General features: G+C 40.3%; 1 protein-coding gene and 1 long non-coding RNA gene across 8 annotated transcripts; both read right to left on the bottom strand.

Moving 5' to 3' along the window:
• Positions 1 to 675: 675 nt before the first annotated feature.
• Zfp37 (ZFP37 zinc finger protein) lies at positions 676 to 23151 on the bottom strand. 6 transcript variants are annotated; one of them, XM_076843179.1, is made up of 5 exons: positions 23018 to 23151; positions 9548 to 9674; positions 9125 to 9259; positions 3594 to 3733; positions 2464 to 2707 (listed from the first exon to the last, which is right to left on the bottom strand). In XM_076843179.1, exons 1-5 carry the CDS (start codon positions 23147 to 23149, stop codon positions 2552 to 2554), a joined length of 690 nt encoding a protein of 229 aa, XP_076699294.1. In that variant the 5' UTR covers positions 23150 to 23151; the 3' UTR covers positions 2464 to 2551. The 6 variants fall into 6 exon arrangements, with proteins under 6 accessions (XP_076699293.1, XP_076964929.1, XP_076964930.1 ...); XM_076843178.2 differs by having other exon boundaries at positions 676 to 3733; XM_077108814.1 differs by having other exon boundaries at positions 676 to 3733; positions 9125 to 9262; positions 9548 to 9632.
• LOC143389353 (uncharacterized) lies at positions 11840 to 18677 on the bottom strand. 2 transcript variants are annotated; one of them, XR_013155332.1, is made up of 3 exons: positions 18501 to 18677; positions 13791 to 14075; positions 11840 to 12253 (listed from the first exon to the last, which is right to left on the bottom strand). It is a non-coding gene; the product is annotated as an uncharacterized LOC143389353 (long non-coding RNA). The 2 variants fall into 2 exon arrangements; XR_013155331.1 differs by having other exon boundaries at positions 11841 to 12253; positions 13824 to 14075.
• Positions 23152 to 23655: the final 504 nt, after the last annotated feature.

Below are 23655 nucleotides of genomic sequence, written 5' to 3'. Positions count from 1 at the left end.
CTGGATAGTGACAACTATCTGTGCACAGGGCCAGACTTCCACTTGATAAATTACTGGTAAGAATGGCTTTTGAATTGTGTTTTCTTCCCCTGAAATTAAATAAGTTACTTGGAAATGAGAGCTAAGACCCACGAGTTAATTTTCAACCCAAGTGTGAACACACACACACACACACACACACACACACACACACACTCTATTCTCAATAGATTTTATAATTCTCTGAAATGAGGTCAGGAAAGCAGGATCTTGAATGGAAATATTTGCAGATGATGTTTAATCACATATTTGTTCAGTGCTCCTCATTATGCTAGATTACTATGTAGGTGAAATATTTATGATTCAACAAAATTGAACAGGACAAGTCATAATTACTGACCTCTATGTTTGAAAACAAGATGTAACACATGCACTATGAAAAATAAAAAGGTCACATATATCAAATATTATTATATTTGACAATACTACATATAGTTAATATTATATTAAAAATTAGTATAATAATTTACAAATGATTTAATAATTTATAAGACAATTTTGTGTCACATCTTTGTTTTTAACATAACAACTTAAAATTTAAAACAGTTCAGGTAAATTTTTAAAGATATTTTTCATTGTAGATACACAAAATACCTTTATTTTATTTATTTCATTTTTTTAATGTGGTGCTAGGGATCGAATCCAATGCCTCCCTCATGCTAGGCAAGTGTTCTACCACGAGCCACAACACCAGCCCTAAATTTTTCATCTATGATTCAAGGGTTAAAAAAAAATCTAGGTATGCAACAGCATATAGGTCTCCTGTGAAGATTCAAATTGATTCATAATACCTCCTGGAATCCATGCTTAAGAATGATTATGATGCTGACTTTCAACTCACTCAGAAAGAGTACAGTGATCCACTAACAATTTCTGCTATTGGGTAAGAACAGGATGTGGTAGTATTTAGTGCAATATATTTTAAATGGATGCCTGTGGTGTTTTTGTAGGAATACTTTAAATGTGAGATAAATTGTTTAAAAAAAAACACTCATTAATTTGCAACCATAGTTCATCTTCGGTCTTTAATAGAAAATAGAAGAGACAGAGTGCTGTTACAGTTGTAATTATTATGTTATGAAAGAACTTGTATTTGATAGGAAAATCTTTGTGAATTCAATATCAAATACCTCATATTCAGCATTATTCATGAATAAGCATAGAAAATTTTAACTTGTCAGTAACATTGTGGAATGGGTTTGGTGATATTCTAAAATAGTACTGATTTATGCATATTAAAAGTATTTTAATTATGAAAACAAGGCATAAACATGATAAAAAATTCAAACAGTATACTAAACATGAGATCTTACTCTCATTCTAGCCCTCATCCTATATTTCTGTAACTAGTCACAACCACTATTAAGTTTCTTCTGAAAATTTTAAACAAAATCTATTGATATACATTTATAGTACTTGTATACACACACACAAACATACACAGAGAGGGAGACAGGTAAACACACATAATCTTTTGTACATGAGTGGGAAGATACTATATACATAGTTTAGCAATCTCTTTTTTAAAATTGACTTAATATATATTGAGCATCATTCCTGACCAGCATATTTGTATCCTCACCTATTTTTTTTCCTTGCTTTAAAAACATTTCTTTTAACAATACTTAGATGAATAACAAGCTTTTTATAAAGGCTTCTGTTAATCTGTTAATGTAAAAGCTTGTATAGACATTATGAAAGAGCTGGATGATAATATCAAAGAGGATGTTTATATAAATGACCACACTCCTTTACACAAGGCAATAAGCAGATATGCAAATTGAATTCTAATATGTGGACTTATGTACACAACACCCAAGCAACTCAGTAATTGTCAAATATATACAACTTGTTTCTTCATTGCTCTGATTATTCAACTTACTCCTATTTTTTAAAGCTTCATATTTCAATCTACACATGTAAATCATTTATAATAACTGCATATTTTAAAATTATATTTTCATAAAAGATTTGGTATCTTATTCCATCCATTGCTTCTATTTGAAGTTATATGTTCAAATCCTCTCATGGATAACAAGATGTTCTTGTCAAGGATCTTTTTGTTTTTAAACATACTTCAAGTTCAGAGATTTTCTAAGGTTAAAAAAAACTTCAGTTCAGATAGCATATTTCCCACTCTCATTTCACTCATGAGAGTTTTCCTCAGAATGAGTTTTCATGTGTTTGGTGAGGGACATATTCTGTTTGAAAGATTTCCCACATTCATTACATTTGTAGGGTTTCTCTCCTGTATGGGATCTCTGATGTATAACAAGTTGTGACTTTGCATTAAAGGCTTTCCCACATTCGTTACATTCATAGGGTTTCTCCCCAGTGTGAGTTCTCTGATGTACAATGAGGTGTGCCTTCTGGCTAAAGGCTTTCCCACATTCATTACATTCAAAGGGTTTTTCTCCAGTATGAACTCTCTGGTGTTGAGTAAGACCTTCAACTTGTTTAAAGGCCTTCCCACATTGCTTACATTCAAAGGGACTTTCACCAGTATGCGTTCTCATATGGTAAGTAAGAGATGAACTATGTCCAAAGGCTTTCCCACATTCATCACATTTATAAGGTTTCTCTTTCGTATGAGTTCTTTGATGTATAATGAGGTGTGACTTCTTGCTGAAAGTCTTTCCACATTCATTACATTCAAAGGGTTTTTCACCTGTATGAATTCGCATATGTTTAGTCAGAGATGAGCTATATTTAAAGGCTTTGCCACATTCATTACATTCATATGGTATTTCACCTGTATGAGTTCTCACATGTTCAGTGAGAGATGAGTTATACCTAAAGGATTTTCCACATTCCTTACATTCATAAGGCTTCTCACCTGTATGAGATCTTACATGTTGAATAAGGTTTGAGCTGTGTCTAAAGGTTTTCCCACACTCAGTACATTCATAGGGCTTTTCCCCAGTATGAATTCTTAGATGGTCAGTCAGGGCATGTTTATGACCATGGGCTTTGCCACACTGAACACATTCATATGGTTTCTCCCCTGTGTGAGTCCTCTGATGTACAACAAGGTGGGACTTCTGGCTAAAGGCTATGCCACATTCATTACATTCATAGGGCTTCTCCCCAGTGTGAATTCTCTGATGGTCAACGAGTCCTTGTTTATGACTGAGAACCTTCCCACACTGGTTACATTCATAGGGTTTCAAACCAGCTTGAGTTTTGTCAGGTTTATTGGATGAACTAGGGCTCAATGATTTCTCATGTTCCTCTCCAGACTGAATCTTGCCTTGCTTAGTATGGAGTGAGCTATGATGGCATCGTTTCTCACATTTCTTCCTAGTCTGAGTTTTGTCATGCTTGTCAGGTGAACTCTGTTTGGATAATTTCTCACATTTCTTTCCAGCTTGATTTGTGTCTTTCTTATCAGATAAGCTCTGACTGTATGATTTCCTATGTTCTTTAGCTACATCAGGTTTCTTTTTTGCCCAGTTTTTTCTATGGCCAGGTAGGTCTAAATTTTGCTTCAAATTCTTCCCATGTGAATCAGATTTAAAAAGTCCCCTTTTTGAAGAAACATGTTTTGTACTCACATTAATTTTTTTCCCCAATGAACCACACTCACTGCCTTTCTTCTTATTCGAAGTTCTGTTCTTAAAGGCAACTTCCTTAATGGGTTTGTTTTGAGATTTCTGGTTATTCTCCAACTGATCATCATCACGCTGTTCTTCTTCTACAATGAAATTCAATGAAGAATTCCCGTGAATTTTTATACTCTTGCTTAAGTTTTTTTATAAGTTTTATAAAGAAAATATAAATCTTTTTAAAGAAAAAACAAATGTAAATCTTTATTTAACCCTAATATCCCAATGCAAAATAAGTATCAAAGGCTAATGTCCCTATCCTCTTAAACTTGGAGGCAGGAGAGAATGCTGTAGTAAAATCAGGGAAAGGAAACTGACAACAGTGATTAGAAACAACTTTGGCTACTTAAAAATATGAACTTGCAACTTCTGGGATAGAAGATTAAATAAACACATGGAGCAATGAACAGAGAATAATAAATATAGTTAAAAAAACTTATGATTGGGGCTGGGGTTGTGGCTCAGCAGTACACCGCTCGCCTAGCATGGGTGAAGCCCTGGGTTCGCTCCCCAACACCACATAAAAATAAGTAATAAAGATATTTTGTCCAACTACAATTAAAAAATAAAGTTAAAAAATTAGCATCCTTTAAAAAAAAAAAAGAAAAGCTTGTGATTGCAGGTGACACTTTTGGGCTTTCTTCTCAGTTCTAGCTGCCCACCTCTTATAACTACTAAGCTACCCAGAGTATTTGTTAACTGTGACCTAAAATATATTATTCCAACTCTTCATGGTCAATTGGAGACACATTTGGCTAACCCAGGATTTCCAATAAGATTTGTCTTCCTAAAAATGTAGACTCTAGATAGTCTCCATTTGGTGATTATATTCTAAAATGAAAGTACTAGTAAAGCCATATTTTATCTATATAAAAAAAGCTTCTGAGTAGAAAGAGTGAAACATACGATACAGAAGCAGACATGTAAGACTGTAGGTCCTCAAGGGTACTGTTTACATAATTTCAGTTCTCAGTGGTCTCTTAATTACTAGTTCTAGTTCCTTGTGAAATCTGGCTGAAGTATATGCCCTTAGGTTACAAGAGATGTAAACACATGCCCTTATCATAAACTCCTCTATTTATTTATTTATTCCTCTATTAAGGCTAGTTAATGTAAACTAGGGTACAGAATTTAAGGTAAGTCTATTAAAGAGTATTGAGGAATAAGGTGACATTGGGAAGAAGCAGGAAAGGGTGAGCCACTGCTACATGACCAATGTAATAAGGACCTTCTTGTACTAGGAACAACAACAACAACAACAACAAAAAAAACCCTACAGGTCCTCTGAGCTCCCTAAGTCCTTAACCAAATAGTAAAAGTTGCTGTAATTAGCTTGACAAACAAACTTTACACTATCTGGATTTAGTGTACATACACATTTGTTTTCTAATAGTTTGCCATGGAGTACACACCGTTGTTCTTGTCAGGTAATTCTAATTGCCAACTATAATTTTTAAGTTTATTCCTAGCTTTAAGTAGTTGCTCATATTCTTTTCCCCATATGTCACACAACTACATATTTTGAGATATCTTCTCTACCACTATTTCCCTTCTTTGAGGATACCACTCATACCAACAGGTGTAGGCAGCCATGTTTGCACTGTATGATCCAACTTTTAGCTGAAAACAATTATTGAACAGTGGTAAATCCTAGGCCATTGAGAGTCCAACAATATTGTTTCTCCTAAGAATTTGGAATTGAAATTCAAAAACTTTTATTAGCTAACTATGGATACCACATGTGAAAAATTATAAACTTAAGCTGAGTGTGGTTGTGCACTCCTGTAATCCCAGTGGCTCGGGAGGCTGAGGCAGGAGGATTGTGAGTTTAAAGCCAGCCTCAGCAACAACAAGGTGCTAAGCAACTCAGTGAGACCCTGTCTCTAAGTAAAATACAAAATAGGGCTGGGGATGTGGCTTGGTTGTTGAGTACCCCTGAGTCAATCCCCAGTACCCCTACTCCCCCCCAAAAAAGAAAAAAAAAAACTATAAACTTAGGAACAGGGGCTGTCATTTTGGGGCAGCCTTTTACAGACACATGCATGAAAATACAGAAAAGGCTTACAAATGAGAATAAAAAGAGTCAGAGAGAGACACACATACACAAATATGAATCTCCATGATCTGAGAAAGAGAAGAGAGAAAGTAAATAGCCATCTTCATGATAAATGGACATTACATGGAAAAAATGAAAACTGGATTCAAACAGAAAAGAGTTATTGTATCTGAATAGAATGTTACTCTTCTCTGTAGAACATTTAGAAACTCAGTTCCTGCAGATCAACTTTTGGAGGTACAGCTATAGTAAGGAGACTAGAGAAGCAGAGCTGCTAACTGCTTTTCATTTAGAAAAGTTTAAAGACATTCAGCACCCTGGAAGAAAGAGTTTAAAAGTGTGGGAGGCCATCCTCGCACGTGATTTGAGTTACCTCCCAGGCTGGGCGAGAGGCGCTTAGGCACAGCTGTGTCAGAGCTTTCCCCACCTTCTCTAGATCCGAGAGCTTGTCTGTGCGGAGGCGTGTCTGGCCACTGCCCGGAAGACCCAATCATCGCCCCTGACCTTGGGATGCTGCCCCCCCTTAATCTTCATTGGATGGGATTTTTTTCCCCAGAATTTTTTGTGTCCCCAATAAAAGTCCACTCCCTGGCGTGTTCTCTCTCTCTCTAGCCTCTTCAGTAAACCCGGCTACCACAATAAGTGGCTTGAGGCTGGAGCTAGGAGGAGCCGTCCTGGAGCTGGTTTAAAGGTAATTAGAGTCTTGTCTCTTTAATTTAAAACTCCCTAGTGGTTTCTCACAACTCAAACCTTCTTTCATGAAGCTGGCGCGGGTTGAGGGCTAAATAAAAAGACTTCCTAGGTAGCATGACAAGACTGTATCTCCTGAGGAGCAGAGAGAAGATGGGGGCAAATTTCCTTCTGGGAAGAAAGGGATCAAAACTCAAACCTTTCCCCTTGACATGTAACATTATAAGAATCTCTTAAAATGATGTGTTTGTGCTAATCACAATTGACATCTGTTCCCCAGAAAAAGATAGAAAGCACTAAAAGAGAAATTCACCATGGTGATAGGACAGGAGGAGAATCTGAACTATAGAATTGGCATAATAACCATATCATATCAGGGGACAGTTGGATCTAGTCAAGCACTTGATTAAAGAATAGTCAAAGCTGGAACAGCTCATGGACAGATCAGAAAATCATGGGGTCTCTCCACTTGTCCTTTGAAGGACTGGTTCCTCTCATCTCAGGAAATTCATGGGAGTTTTAGACAAATCAGGGTCAGATGAAACTTTAAAAGATATAGTAGACATTCTGCTAATTTGGGGACTATAATGACGTAAATAATTGAGTATTTTAGTGTGGGGCAACCTCTAAGATGAATTGTAAAAAAAAAGAAAAATGGATTCAATAAATCTACTCAAGAATTGGACCAGTTTAGGAAGATAATGTGAACTAATTTGTGTGATGTCAGTGAGAACTGACAACAAACATATAGGAACTGAGGAAAGGACCATAATCCATGGGAGACAGGCCTAAAATGAGAGTAGACCCTAATAAAAACAGCAAAGGTGAAAGAAACCTCTAATTTATAAAGAAAGACAAAGCTTTCAATTCCTGACACTCTAAGACTTATAAATAAGCAGGTCATATAGAAATGTAAGACAAAGACAAATGGAAGTCACCAGTACGGGATAAAAAGCTTGTAGTTGCATAATAGATGATCCCTCTAATGGACATACACTAGAAAAAAAGAACAATAGAAGATAAAACCTAAGGAACACTTTAGCAAGTGAGAAGGAGGAGAAGCTGGTCAGTAAATGGTAAAGAATCACTTAGGACAGAGGGTAAGATCTAATTCGGGTGGTGAAATTAGGTGGGCAAGAACTTCAGGCTAATCAATACTATTCAAGTCCATTCTGGAAGGCATGCAGCGGTGACTTTAAAGTCAGAAACTTAGGGAGGAATGAATTCTTAGAATCTGACTGCAAGGGTTAAGGGAAAAATGGGCAGGATGACATGCTATAGACCACAGATCTAGAACATTTCACAATGAAAGGAGGGAAACAGAAAGTCATGTAGGGGCAGGAGTATCATGCCAAGAGATCTGGAAAAAAAGACAGATCCAAGAATGTCTGGATACATAGGAGAGAATTTGACACGTGGGAAATTAGAGCATCGGGTGGGGATACTGGTAGAAAGACAAAGGATATAAGGAAGGTGGATTTTTAAAAAGTAATGCTTTAGATAAGGTAAATAGGAATGGGATTGGGAGAAAAGCCAAGAGGGGTATTCTGAAAACTGAGCAATGGAGCACATAGATAAGGAAAAGGGGTTATATGGAAGGACCGAAGGACCAGTTAGGCATCTGAGGGGCTGGAACTAAAGGTTTAGGGCCCTGGGTTTCAGCTTTTTCCTTCCACAATTGGAATGGTATGATAGTCTGTATTACTGATATCTATGGAAGGATAACACCTCTAAGCCCCTCCCCAATACATGGCCATTTGAACTGCAGCACCCAGCCCTGGGAAGGATTAAACATTCCTACCCTGTTGAACTCAGGAGTGGCCAAATGGCTTGCTCTAACCAATAAAATGTGTGCCGCCAGGTGGGGTGGCTCATGTCTGTAATCCCAGCTGCTCAGAAAGCTGAGGCAGGAAGGTGCAAGTTCAAAGCCAGCCTCAGCAACAGCAAGGTGCTAAGCAACTCAGTGAGACCCTGTCTCTAAACAAAATAAATAAATAAATAAGCCTGGGGATGTGGCTCAGTGGTTGAGCATTCCTAAATTCAATCCCTGCTCCCGCCCCCACCCCAAAAAAGTAGGTGAATCTACCACTTCCAAGCAGTAATTTAAGAGCTATCAGGTGGTTCCAATTTTTCCCTTCTGCCAAGAGACCAGAATTTGCCAGAGAATGCTCTTTCAGCATTCTTCCCAAATGGAGATCATGTAGAACATCGATACAGCTTGAGCAAAAAATAAATCTCCTATTGTAGGCCACAGGGATTTGGGGATTTTCCTAAATGAAGCAAAACCTAGTCTAAGCTGACTACTACAAGTGGCACAACTCCCAAAGTAACACTGGCTCACTCCTACAGTGATCTCTGCATGATCTCACATGTGGACAGGTTCATGAAGAAGGAAGAGATATTAGAATCTCTAAGGTTAGGAAATCTTCATTCTTTGAACTCTTCTTCCCCTGATGGACTCTGATATTTTTCTACAGCTATTTCCTGTTTAAGAAAAAAATAGGGAGCCGGGGATGTGGCTCAAGTAGTAGCACGCTCGCCTGGTATGCGTGAGGCACTGGGTTCGATTCTCAGCACCGCTAAAAATAAAATAAAGATATTGTGTCCACCTTAAGCTAAAAAAAAATAAATAAATATTTTTTAAAAAAAGAAAAATATAGTCTAGAATAATTTAAGAGTAAATTTTTCTTTGAAAAATTACCACCAAGTTACCACCAAGAAACTAGGAACTTACTTCTACTGGTTCCTACTTGCTTGGATCTTGCTTTTTTATTCAGATGACTTTGACTGGGTTTCTTCCCCTTACCCAACCATGGTTCTTCTCCTTTTTCCAACTTAGAGATCATGTCTGGTTTGGGAGTTTGATACCCTGCTTATGAGAAAAGATAGAAATTGAGAGTTAGAAGAGCCATCTCAGAAATCAAACCTCATGGTTTGCACTTCAGGGCCTTTCAAGGTGAAGGGATCCACAGCTCCTGAAGTTTCCCAATGTGCTTGTCCATGTGCTGCAATTAAGCAGAGCTTCCATTTTGAAGGCAGTGGTCCTGCCTAGTACCCCAAAGGGATTAAAACAAAAATCAAGGCCACACTTATCAAGGGCTTCAGGAAGAATGTATCATGGCGAACACATTTTTAATTACAAGGGAATTGTCCTTACCCATTGAAGCTAGGTTGCTGTAGTTCTCCAGCATCACATCTTTGTACAGGTTCTTCTGAGCAGGTTCAAGTTGCTTCCATTCCTTCTGGGTAAAAGCCATAGTAACATCTTTAAATGTTACTGATCCCTGTAATAGCATGTACCTGTTCAGTTCAGTGTCACCCATATTCGGGGACTTGTTCCTTCCTTGACCACTTACTATTGACAACAGGCATGTTACATAGTGTTTCTATTCTTTTTTTTTTTTTCTTTTAAAGAGAGAGAAAGCGAGAAAGAGCGAGCAAGAGAGATTTTAATATTTATTTTCTAGTTTTCGGTGGACACAACATTTTTATTTGTATGTGGTGCTGAGGATCAAACCCAGCGCCTCATGCATGCCAGGCGAGCGCGCTACTGTTTGAGCCACATCCCCAGCCCAGTGTTTCTATTCTTTGCCTGATTTTGTATTTCTTTTTGAGAAACAAAAACCAAATTAAGAAATATTGAAATATCTTTATTTTTAATTTGTTTGTTTTAAGGAGACAAAAAATACAAATATTAGAGAGAAAGACAATAAAAGAAAGAAAGGAAGGAAGGGAGGGAAGAAGGAAGGAAGGAAGAAAGAAAGAAAATTCAGTCTTTATTTTTTCTTCCATAACTGGTTTCTAAATGGCTATGGAAATATCTACAGTTTATACAGAGTCCTGAATCATAAGAATAGAATTAAGACCCTTGTTGATTTATTACTAGGCAAAATAATTTATATTTGGAAGCAAAAATAAGACATCTTAGGCATGTAAGCATCCAGAAATTACATTACTTACACAATTGAGAAATAAAGAAAAATGAAGAGAGGGAGAAGCAAAGGGAGAGAGAACCAGGAAGGGAGAAAGAGGCAAAAGAGAAATCTTTAAAAGAAAACTGGGTAAAAATTCCAAATTTTTCAATATTGGGAAAAACTACATCATGGAAAGCAATGAATGATGTACTAGTTTTTCATCCCTGTGCCCAAAATATCCAACACAAACAACTTGAAGGAGGAGGACAGGTTTATTTTTGACTTTCAGAGGCATCAGTCTAACTCCATCACTTTGGGCCTGAAGCAAGGCAGAACATCATGGCAGAAGGGTGTGGTGGAAGAAAACTGCTCAACTCGAGGCAGCTGGGAAGCAGAGAGAGAGGCAAGGGCCAAGATATGGTCCCCAAGGGCATGTTCCCCATGACCTCTTTACTCCAACCATGCCCCACCTGACTACAGTTTCCATCCCCTCCTAGTAGTCCATTCAAATGAATTAATCCACCAAATGGATTAATCCACTAGGAGTGTACTTAGAGCCCTCAAGATCCAATCACTTCCATAATCCCATCTCTGTGCATCACTACATAGGGGATCAAGTCTTCAACACACGGGAGACTTTCCAGATTCAAACTTTAAAAAAATAAGAAAGCCAGTATATTGTCTCATTACATCTAAGTAATTTGCAATGTTTATGTGCAACTGTTATGAAAATATCCTTAAAATCGAGAAGTAATGATGTAAGAAAAATAAGCAGGAGTATACCTAGGTGGGGTGAGAGGTAGGGGAGAAATCAAAGCACATTAGTGTTTTTATCTTATAGAAGCAGAAGATGACATGAGGTTTGCAGAATTTTGATACCAATAACATATAAATTCAAACAAGTTTATTCAACATTTAAAGATAACTCCTTACCAGACAAACCACCAATCAGGCCTCCATATATCACTAATTTCTAACCCCACAGACCTCCACTCATTGACTTCTAATATTCCCCATCTTTGATGGTCACAGGCCTTCCAGTCATTGAGCCAGGACAGCTCTCCTTAATCGTGACCCGATGATTCCAAAATGACCCGCCCCAGCAATCACAGCAGATCCCCCCAATCGCTTTCCCCAAGACACCCCAATCACATATTCCCATAGGTTCCTCAACCATTTATACCCATAGGGCACACGGATCTCTATCTCCCATGTCTCCAAATCCCTCAGCCTATCACTGAGCCCAATTACGAACACCACCAGGACTCTCAAACAGCAGCCATTACAGAATCCTAACTGCTGTCAGTACTCTGCCCTCACCCTCAACCTCTTTAGCCATTGTTATCACCTACTTGCTTTAACTAAAATCCACCTGTATCCTAGGCTCCTGCTTCCTTACAGTGGCCTCAAGTGGAGTCTACCACGCGGCCAGCGCAATGGTTTCATTAATGAGGTTCTTGGCATAAAAGTCAGCTAGCGAGATCGAAATAAACACACAGACTCAGTTACCTTTTTCTATGACCAGGTCCGAGACGGCTCCCCTCTCTGGTTCCCTCCTCTAACCGCCCGGCAGGGCAGCAAGGATTACTCAGGGCTAGCAGGAGAGAGAGAGAGTGAGCACGCCAGGGAGTAGCCTTTTATTGGGGAGCAAGAAATTCAGGGGAGAATTCCATCCAATGAAGGTTGAAGGGGGGACCGCACTCCAAGGTCAGGGTCAGTGATTGGGCCTCCGGGGTCAGTGGTCAGTTACACCCCCACACGGACAGGTTCTCTCATCAGGAGAGGGCCGGGAAAGCTCCGACACAGCCAGAGCGCCTCAGACCCTAACCGGGAGTCACCCAGTCACGTGTGAGAATGGCTTCCGACATATTCCCCCTTTCTTTTCGCAAAAATGAGGCGGCGGTTCACTCTCTGGAGTTTCTGCATTCTTGTTCTGAAGACTCGCCATCCTACAATTATAATGCAATAGAGAATTAGCAGCAAAGAGAATAATCCAATAATGTACCAGGCCAAGTGTTTGAGAATATTTCCAGGGTTGAATCCATTTAACTCCTTCAATATTTGGTTAGCCAAAGAAGAAGGATCTGAAAAATCAGCTCTATTATTTTGAATGTCTTGGATATGGTGATGAAGTTCCAGAATATCCAAGCTATTATTACTATTTTGCCAAATACCTAACAAATGGTTTTTAACCTTCTCCCAATCCCAGAGAGAAGCATTGTACTTGGCAGCTGTAACACACACATACTTATAATTAGCATGGCATTTAAGCCTTTCTTTAAATTTTAAGGCTGAAAGTTCATTACCTATGTCAATAACAGTTGTCTCTAAGGCGTTTAATTTAGTTTCAATCTTTTCATCAATATTTACTTGATTACGTAGAGCCTTGGAAGTATTTTGAGCTAAATTATTAAGAAATTTTGCATGCTGAATATTCTGAGACAATGTCAGAGACGCAGAGACAGTTGATGTAATAAAAGAGACTAGCGCCAAAACACCAACAATTATAACTCCAATAGCACGTTTAGGTCTTGCCAGCTGGGCATGAATTTGTTGTAAGACTTGTAAACCAGCATCAGCATACCATGGCTCTGAAATATTAGCAGGTAATAAAACAAAAGAGGGCTGATGAAGTATCAGCACTCCTTTTCCTCCATTATACCTAGTAATGCAATTGGTTAGGTTACATTTTTTACAAGTAACAATATATCTGTCATCTATCCATTTAACTTTTACATTTCCAATAATTAAAACATAAGGAGATTGGACACAAGCTCGTAAGCCATAGCAAGATCCCTTTTTACAGTTCTTGCCAATAAATCTTGGTAAGGGTTTGTCTGTAAAATGTAAGAATTCTGAGGCAGCAATTAAACGCCAAATATCTTTTTGAACACCACCTTTACTATAAGTCAAAATATTACTAACAAATCCTGCAGGTGTCATAGCAGAATTTCTTTGTAATTGTCTCTTATCAATTTTTGGAGACCAGTCTAAAATATACCCACTATCTTTAGACACCTTATGTTGTACAGGAAAGGGATTTATACAATCCATCCATTTAGGAAAGGTGCCAATCTCAATTGTAGAACTATTTGGACAGTGGTGTATCCGTGGAGGTTTGGCAGAAATGACTGGCTTATTATGGGAAAGTCCCATCTTAATTACTGATCTAGTATTAGGCTTTAAATCTCCATAAATAGAATTATTTGTCAGTCTAGGTCTACCAATCGCTGTCTTTTCTTCGAATGATACTTTCAGACAGCCAGCATGTTTATCGTGGGACCAACACAAGGGTAATTGGGCACTATAGCCAGAATAATTAAATCTAGTCACATGATTGGGAGTAATATGAGTATCTGTAAATCCTCCCATCATGAATGAGTCATTAGTAAATACTGGAATAGATTCTCCAGTCCACACAGCTGGGTGTACCAGGGGTGGATCTGGGAAATACGTCCAGTAAGTGTCTACTTGATCCCCCTTTACCTGACAGCCCAGTAGGGCAATTACTGTTGTTACCATCATCATTGGGGTCCTGTTTTTTCCTAGGTCTCGAAGTATTCGGGAAGCCTGGGTTGTTAGCTTCTTCACGTCTTCCCATGAAATCAGCTTTTTGGCTGGGTCAATCTGGTCTTTCTTCATCCTTTTCCGATATCTCCTCCTTCTGGATGGGGGCTCCTCTGGGTCGATCCTCAGTCGCTTCAATCTGGGTTCTATCTCTTCCATGTCTGATAGCACGTTCAGGCACCCAAATAGGACGAGAAGAATTTTCTGGGAAAATACAAGCATGCCCTCTGCCCCATATAATCACCGGGTCTGGGCCCTTCCACTGACCGGTCTGTAAATCTTTCCACAAAACTCTGCCTAAAGGGCCTGTTACTGAGGGAGACATTTGTCTCTCAGCAGCAGTGTGACCTTCTGCGTCACAGTTTAAAAAATTTAAAACAAACAAGGCATGATTAAGGCTATTTTGGGGAGTCATAAGCTTATCCCCCCTTTTTAATTTTTGTAATTGAAGTTTAATAGATAAATGAGCTCGTTCTACAATGGCTTGACCTTGGGGGTTATAAGGAATTCCTGTTTTATGATTAATTTTAAACTCTTGACAAAATTGTTGAAAAGAAGAGCTCACATAAGCTGGAGCATTATCTGTTTTAATCTGCATAGGGCATCCTAAAACAGAAAAAGCTGCTAGGCAATGAGAAATTACATTTTGAGAATTTTCCTTAGTACGTGCTGTGGCAAAAATAAATCTAGAATAAGTGTCCACTATGACATGCACATAACACTGCTTACCAAATTGAGGATTATGAGTTACGTCCATTTGCCAGATTTGATTTGGTTTTAATCCACGGGGATTTACCCCTGATGGTAGAGATGGAGTGTGAATAACACACTTAGGGCATTGGCTTACAATCTGACGAGCTTGTTCTCTAGTAATATTAAATTTTTTACGTAAGCTAGAAGCATTTTGATGATGTAACGAATGGGAAGCTAGTGCACAGTCATATGAAGACATCTGTTGACAAAAAGCTACTAATCTGTCAATTTTGTTATTACTTGAAGCTAAAGGTCCTGGAAGATTAGTATGAGCTCGTATATGTCCTATGAAACATGGATATTTCCGCATTAGCACTGCCTTTTGTAAATTATGAAATAATTTAAATAACTCTTGTGATGAAGTATACCCAATAACTGAAGTTTCAATATTTTTAGTAACTCCGACTGCATATAAGCTGTCAGAATAAATGTTAATAGGCTCATTTGCAAAGTAAGTTAAGGCACAAATCAGAGCTTGAAGCTCTGCTCTTTGGGCAGAAGTATAAGAAGTTTGTATTACCTCTGTGTGAACACGACTATAAAATCCTGCTTTACCTGAACTTGATCCATCAGTGAACACTGATAAGGCTTCATCTATAGGATGGGCACGTACAATCTTTGGAAAAATAAGTGACGTTAATGATGCAAATTGTATAATCTTATCACGAGGATAGTGACTATCTATCTGGCCAGGAAAATCAGCAAAAGCTATTTGCCATGGGCTAGAAGTTTGAAAAAGCCAATTAATCTGTTGAACAGAAAATGGAATAATTATGATATCAGGTTCAGATCCAATTAATTGTAAAATCCTAGTTCTACCCTTAATTACTAATTGAGCTATAGAATCATGAAAAGGAATTAATGTTTTTTGAGGGGAGTGGGATAAATAAATCCACTCAATAACTCCTAATTTTTGTCATATGGCTCCTGTTGGGGTATGTTCAGTTGGAAATATTAATAAATACACCATTTCCTTAGGATCAACTCTAGTAAGCTGTGCATTTTTAATTGCATTTTCAACTTTCCTTAAAGCTGTTTTAGCCTCTAAAGTTAGTTGACGTGGAGAGGTTGGAGAGGGATTTCCTTGTAATATCTGAAATAAAGGACTTAACTCAGAAGTAGTTAGTTTTAAGGATGGCCTCAGCCAATTAATATCTCCTAATAGCTTTTGAAAATCATTAAGGGTATGTAGCTCCTTAATTTTTATCTGAAGATTTTGAGGACGGATTGTACGTCCTTGAATTATCTGACCTAGATATTGAAAAGGAGACACTTTTTGAATTTTTTGAGGAGCTATGCATAAACCCATTGCTGAAAGCGAAGTCTCTAACTGAGTAAAAATTTCTGAAAGTACCTCTGGATTAGCATGAGCCAATAATATATCATCCATAAAATGGATAATATATGCATCAGGAAAGGTATTTCTTATGGGATCTATCACCTGGTCTACGTATTTTTGGCACAGAGTAGTACTATTAAGCATTCCCTGTGGGAGTACTTTCCAGCAATATCTTTTAACAGGTTCCTTAAAATTAATTGTTGGGACAGTGAAAGCAAATCTCTCACAATCTCCAGGATGTAACCTTATAGAGAAAAAACAGTCTTTTAAATCTATTACCATCAAGCTATAATCTAAAGGAATGGCTGTGGGAGAGGGAAGTCCTGGCTGTAAGGATCCCATAGGCTGAATTGCATGATTTATTGCCCTTAAATCCTGCAGCAATCTCCAATTTCCTGACTTTTTCTTAATAACAAAAATAGGTGTGTTCCAAGGACTAAGCGTTGGTTCTATATGACCAGCCTGAAGTTGTTCCTCTACTAACCTATGAATTATTTTAAGCTTTTCCCCTGAGATGGGCCACTGAGAAATCCATATAGGCTCCTCTGTGAGCCAGGTGATTTTTTCAGCTGTCTTAGGGATCGGGGAAGTACTCAGGGCCCCTAATAAAAATTTTGGCTTGGAGCATTTACTAATCTTTGTCGTGGAGACTGGTTTGTAAACAGATACTCTTCCTGAAGGGTCTCCTTATCATCTCCAGGAAAATACCTTTGACTAACTTCTTCAACTGACCTTATAGAGTTAGGAGTAACTAATAACAATCCCATTTTGGTTAAAATATCTCTTCCCCATAGATTAGCTGGTAAAGTCTCTAACACATAAGGCTTGAATACTCCACTGTTCCCATCGGAATCTTTCCAATGGAGATAGTTGGCACTTTGAGCGGGCTGTGAAATCTGCCCTATGCCCTCTAGGTTAGCTGGCGCTACGTGTAAAGGCCAGTTTCTTGGCCAAAATCTACTGGAAAGAATAGAGATATCAGCCCCTGTGTCAATTATTCCGAGGAATTTTTTATTATTAATTTTAAGTTCTAATAAAGGACGCTCTTGTCGTACTAACTGTGACCAGTATACTCTATCCGGCGGCTTAGAAGCTGAACCTACCGGCAGGTGTCTCCCTGCATCACAGGGCAATAAAATTAATTGGGCAAATGTATCTCTTGAAGTGAGCCTTAGGGCATAATTGGATCTTACAGTAACCTTTAATTGTCCTTTAAAATCTGAATCTATCACACCAGGTACTACCTCAATGGCTCCCTTTAAATTATTACGTCCCAAAATTAAACCTATAGTATTATCAGGAAGCGGCCCGAAAATCCCAGTAGGGATTTGTTCTGGTCCTGATTCAGGACTCAATTCAATTGTCCTTGAAGGCCCTAAGAAAACTGTCTGTGATCTACGTTCTGGTAAAAATCCCTCCGGAAAAAATCGCGGGCTGTCCTGGTCGGCGCCAGTGACGTCACACTGTGCGACCTCTCCTCGAATTCCCCGTATTGTTGCTCGGCCCGGGGAGGGGCCGACCGGAAGTTTTTTGTCCTCCAGCTAGGAGGAAATGATGGCGAGAAGGCGGGCTGATCCGCGCCATCTGGATCCGCCATGTGGGATCGAGTCCTGCAATATCTATTATCGCCAGTAGATGGAGTCCTGAACTTGCGCATGCGACATTCCCGCGCAAAATGATTGTTTTTCCCACAAATGTAACATTTTCCGCGGGGTTTTCGCCCTAAATCCTGTGGCTTTAAGGTTTCTTTTAGGGCTGCGGCTAAAGCTACAGTCTGTAAATGTGTAGAGTCCACATCAGAACACAAGCGAATGAACTCAGAAACTGTGCCTTTCTTACGGTGCGGCCGGAGAATATCTTGACAGTACTTATTTGCGTTTTCAAATGCTAGTTGTCTGACTATGAATTCACTGGCTCCTGGATCTCCGATTGACCTGTTTGCAGCCTGGTACAATCGGGCTACAAAATCTGAATAATGTTCACTGGCACCTTGCCTGATTTTGGTAAGAACTAAATTGGATTGGTCCTTAGAGACTATTTGTCTCCAGGCACGCTTTGCACAATCAGTTATTTGATTGTATATTACAAAGTCATAATTTAACTGCCTTTCTAAATCAGCAAATTCACCTGTCCCTAAAAACATTTCGACTGGTGTTTCTATATTACGTTTCCTATTCAGTTCTGCCTGTTCAGTACAAAAATCAGTCCAATAAGTTCTCCAGAGCAAGAAATCTCCCCCGCTCAGACAGGATCTGGCTACAGAAATCCAGTCGCTAGGAGGAAGGGGCTGGGAGCAAATATTATCTATCAGACTCTGTACGAAAGGCGAATTTGGACCGTACGTCTCACATGCACTTTTTAGTTCCTTAATGGTTTTAAAAGGAATTACAGCATGAACTCTAACTCTCTGATCTTGCTCATTAACTTGCTCAAAAACGGGAAAAAGTTGAAAGCCACTAGTATCCTCCCCCAATTCCTGAGCCTTCTTAATACCTCGCTGGAATGGGGTAAGAAAGGTCATCGTTAATCCAGCGTACCTGTTAAACTTTGTTCTTTTAGCGGGTATGGGCTGAATTTGAGTAGCCTGGGCAGGCGGTGTTAAACGCAGCCTGTCGAAATTTCTCTGTAAATCCCGAATTTCAACATCTGATTCTTCTCCCTCTGACTCTGAGACAAGGTCGGATTCTGCACTATCGCCATTTTGAATTTGGGCTTCTAAGTCACGTGGCTGAGAGGAACTCTGAGCCCCTCTAGGAATCTCTTCCACATTTTCCTCTCCAGGAAGATCGTCTACCTCCCTTGGAGGGCTCTCTAGGACCTTGGAGGTATCTCCTCTCTGATGTTGCTCTCCATAATCTCCCTGCCGAGTAACCTGATTTTGCAAGTTTAAATTTACATTTTTAACTTTGGGCCTGGCCCCTAGCGCCTTTGTTTTTAAGCGGCTTAAAGGAAAAGGAATTAACGTAGCCTCAGGCGGATTTTCCATTTGAATAGACTTGATAGCCCATTGAATGCCTTTTAGCAGGTCTTCAGGGGGCCACGAATTCTGGCCCATATATTCAAAAAGACAAACTTCCAAGGCCGTCCAGGTTCTCTGAATATTATCTATGCCTCCAGGTAATTCATTTGAAAGACAGACCTTTTGTAACTTTCTTCCTAATTTCTCCCAAGTAAGTAAATTTGGAGACTCTTGTTCACAAAACCAAGGACAATATTTACCTACAATCTCTAAGAATTGTAATAACTGAGCTTTCTTTATCTGTTTTCCTTTCTGATTAATTATACTGTCTAAAATAGTCAGATACATTTCCTTATCCATAGAAGTTGAATTTCCCATTTTAATTAATTTAACGTCTCTTTCCTTCAATATCTTAAGGTACTTTTGTGACCCAAATTGTCACCACTTCCTTTTGTGACCCAAATTGTCACTATTTCCTTTATCTTTACTTTTTTCTTTATCTTTATAGCGCGCTCCCACTCAATCTAGCTAATCTAGAATGCCCCCCTCGTGGGCGCCAATTCTACCACGCGGCCAGCGCAATGGTTTCATTAATGAGGTTCTTGGCATAAAAGTTAGCTAGCGAGATCGAAATAAACACACAGACTCAGTTACCTTTTTCTATGACCAGGTCCGAGACGGCTCCCCTCTCTGGTTCCCTCCTCTAACCGCCCGGCAGGGCAGCAAGGATTACTCAGGGCTAGCAGGAGAGAGAGAGAGTGAGCACGCCAGGGAGTAGCCTTTTATTGGGGAGCAAGAAATTCAGGGGAGAATTCCATCCAATGAAGGTTGAAGGGGGGACCGCACTCCAAGGTCAGGGTCAGTGATTGGGCCTCCGGGGTCAGTGGTCAGTTACACCCCCACACGGACAGGTTCTCTCATCAGGAGAGGGCCGGGAAAGCTCCGACACAGCCAGAGCGCCTCAGACCCTAACCGGGAGTCACCCAGTCACGTGTGAGAATGGCTTCCGACAGTGGAGGCTGTCCCCCCACCATGACTTATGTACCTCAAGGTCCAAAGATGAGGTAAATAATTACCTCCATCCACCTTCACAATCCCTAGCTTGTTTAGATTGTCACCAGACTTCAACCCATTAATCTTTCTTAGTTTGATGATCCGTTGGAGAAACTCACAGAACTCAGCACATAGATGTATTCATAGTTATGAATTTATATTCATTAGCCATAGGGAGCCTCTCCCATCATTTCTGGGAATGTTGGGAATCCTGATGAAATTTAATTTCCCAGCCACCCTAAGGTCAACCTTGCAAGAAGGTCTGTAGAAGGACAGCAGTTTTAGGCCTGCTGTGTGAACGCTTCTGAAGTCATCCTGCCTCATTCACTGAAAACTTTAGCACTAGCTTACTCTTTGCCAGAGCTCCTGCCATCATTCATTCTACTACCTCCATATCCATAGAGAAGAGCTGTTTTCAATAGCCTAGCCTCGCTCTTTCCTGATGCCAACAATCTTTTCTTGCATAAACTCAATCACATACCCATCACCCCCCACATACACCCCTTATATCTTGCCATCACTATGCCACCTACAAAATCTCTACCTAAAAAATTCTACCCATGACCATCATTTCCTGCCAGTCCACTTGCCCTAGCACTCCTACTTCATTCTCCAAACTTCACGGGTCCCAACCCCTTTTTCACAATCTTCTGCCCCACATTGCCTTTACCGACTTTCATTCTTATTTAGAGTCCATAAACAAGCACCACGCATACGCCACTGAAAACTTTAAAGCTTAACTTCCTTGCCCATCCTGACCACACTCACTTATTGAAGCGTCAACCCTGGCTAAATCTAATTCTCCTCTTGCAATCTGCCTGTAATCTTGCAGCTGAACATTGCAAGAGAAAAATCAAACAACTGTACTGACTGGACTCACTTCAGATTTATAATACATATCTCAAATGGGCATCCAAAACCATAGCAATCGGAGTATTTACCCTTTCCTCCTTCCAGGATATTACTGCAAACCTCTTTCCTGAAATCTCCAACATCCACTTCTTTCCCACTCTCAGCTGATGAATTTGCCTTATACTTCAAAGACAAAATAAATGCAAACAGACCAGAATTACCTTGCCCTTTAATCACCAATTCCACCAACCTGTTTCCAAATCCATAGGTAAGGTGCATTCCCTTCTGAGGAAATGGAAGAAGTATTCCTCCTTCTCTCACTAAGGCCAGTTTTTCCATTTGTGTTTTTTTCTTTCTTTCTTTTTTCTTTACTTTTTCCTCTTTTTTTTTTTTTTGGAACTGGGGGTGAAACCCAGGGGTCCTTTACCACTGAGCTACATACCCAGTCCCCTTCCCTTTGTTGTTTTTGATTTGTTTTGTTTTTGTTTGAGACAGGGTCTCACTAAGTTGCTGAGGCAGGCCTTGAACTTGCAATCCTCCTGCCTCAGCCACATGAATTGCTGAGATTAAAGGCATATGCCATTGTTCTGGATTTATTTGGGTTCTAGATCCTATTCCCACCTGCCTTCCAAAGGACCTCACTCCTGCAATTACCTTTTCTCTTTTGTATCAACTATTTTTTCTCTTTCTGCTGGATCATTTCCATTGACATACAAAGTTGCCTTAATGCTATTTATCAAAGAAAACCTTCTCTTGCTGATTGAGGTAGGTGGCACAAGTCTATATCCCAAACAGAAGGATTGCAAGTTCAAAGCCAGCTTCAGCAACTCAGTGTAACCCTTAGCAATTAAGGGAGACTCTGTTTCAAAACAAAACAAAATGTAGCTCAGTGGCAAAGTATCACTGTGTTCATTCCTACTACAAAAGAGAAAACCCTCTCCTGACTTCATGCTCTATCCAATGTTAATTTCTCTACTTCCTTTACCAGCAAAATCCCTCATAAATTGTCTTAACTTCATTATCTCTTGATTCTTTCAACTCACTCCAACAGGATTTTTATTACCAGTTCTTCCTGGAACAGTTCTAATCAAAATAACCATTAAGCTACATAATGGAAAAGTCAAATTCTCCATAGTCATATTTTGGGATTCACAAGAGCATATGACATAATTGGTTACTTGCATTGTATTGAAAAGCTTTCTCTATGTTTCTCTGACACCACACAAGTTTTCCTCCTACTTCTGTGGCCACATGTCATTCTCCCTGGCATAAGATAGGGGTTTACTTTACAATCTGACTGTTTCTAATCATTGATACCCAAACACTCATCAGTCACTAATATTCACAATCTTCCCCTATTTCTGGATCCCTACAAGTTCCCAATTACCATTCCTCACAGAACAATCAATCATTAACCTTCATAGAACTCCAATCACTGACCCCTACAGAACTTTCCATCACTAAACCCTGCAATCCCTCACATTCCTGACCCTTTCAGGATCCTAATCCCAGAATCGTAGAGGACCTTCAATCATTAATTCCTACTAATCACCTCATCACTGGTAGCACAGTTATGCCACCACCTAATCACTGACCATCTCTTCTCCCAGATGGCATGCAAACCCTCCACCATCCCCACATTCCACCAACCCCTATCCTCCCACTGACGTCCTGGTTCCTCCATCACCCATTATATCACACTAATCACCACCTTTTACAGATAATGCTAATTAGACTTCCAAACAAGACCACCACAGACCCCAAAGCCCGGACCTCTGATCCTCATAGTACTCCCCATCACCCCGGTCCCCAAATCTATCACTGCCCTTCTTGGATGATCTAGTCTCTAGCCATCCACTATCAGGTACCCACAGTCGCTGGCTCCCCCAGGCCTTCCCAATCTCTGACACACCACGAAGCCCCCATTTCTGATGCCCCCAGATTTGGAAACCCGGACCTGTCAGTGACGGCCGCAGCCTCCTGCCCATCACTGCCTTCGCAGACGCCTGGAAACGCTGATGTCTTAAAACTACGGCAATCACGGACCCGGATCCCTCCGAGCACCGACCTCCAGAAAGACCCTTCAGCATCGACTCCAATTCCCAAACCTTAACTTCACCGACCACAGTAACCCTCCAATCACTGACCATCTCTGACAGCCAAACCGCCCCCGCCCATTGCCGTTCTCACCGCGCCGCTGGCCTTGGGCTCGGACGCAGCCATCTCGAGAGGACGCCTGGCCTTTCGGGCCTTTCCCGCACTCTTCTTCAGATCCTCAGTCTCGGGCTTTGTCCGGATCTGGCTGCAGCCAGAGGCCGACATGGCGGCCACCGGGAGCGCGGCCTCGGTGGGCCCGGGCTGCGATGGCGGCGCCCGTGAGGGCGCGGCCATCTTGGCCGAAGCCCTCCGTACAGATGGGACGCGGGGGCTTCTGGGACGCCCTCGGGGGACGCGGGGGCGGGAGCCCGTGACGCAGGGGTCCTGAAGCTGCGCCTGGCTGGCGGGTGGGAACCGGTGCCTGGCACAGCACCCCCAGCAGGGACTTCTGCTTACAGAATTCAGAATTGCTTTTCCGAATAAGTCTGTGCAGCCAACTGCCGTGTAACCTAGAGAGAGAGAAGATAACAAAAGAAATCGGAGGGGGGTGGGAGAGAAAAACTCGATTTGACAATATCGATTTATAGGGAGAGGACGTTAATCCTGGAGACGTGATAAATCTTTTCCTGTAAGGCGAAAAAAGTGGAGGCGCGTGCTAAGTGAACAGACCCATCCTCGTGAGAGTCTGCTGTTGGTTGGAGACATTTCAGCAGAAAAAGCGATCGATTGGA

This window comes from Callospermophilus lateralis, chromosome 2, assembly GCF_048772815.1.
Source record: "Callospermophilus lateralis isolate mCalLat2 chromosome 2, mCalLat2.hap1, whole genome shotgun sequence".
In the NCBI taxonomy this organism is placed as follows: domain Eukaryota; kingdom Metazoa; phylum Chordata; class Mammalia; order Rodentia; family Sciuridae; genus Callospermophilus; species Callospermophilus lateralis.
The sequence above is the reverse complement of the archived record's forward strand: the minus strand, read 5'-3'. Positions and strand labels throughout refer to the sequence as shown.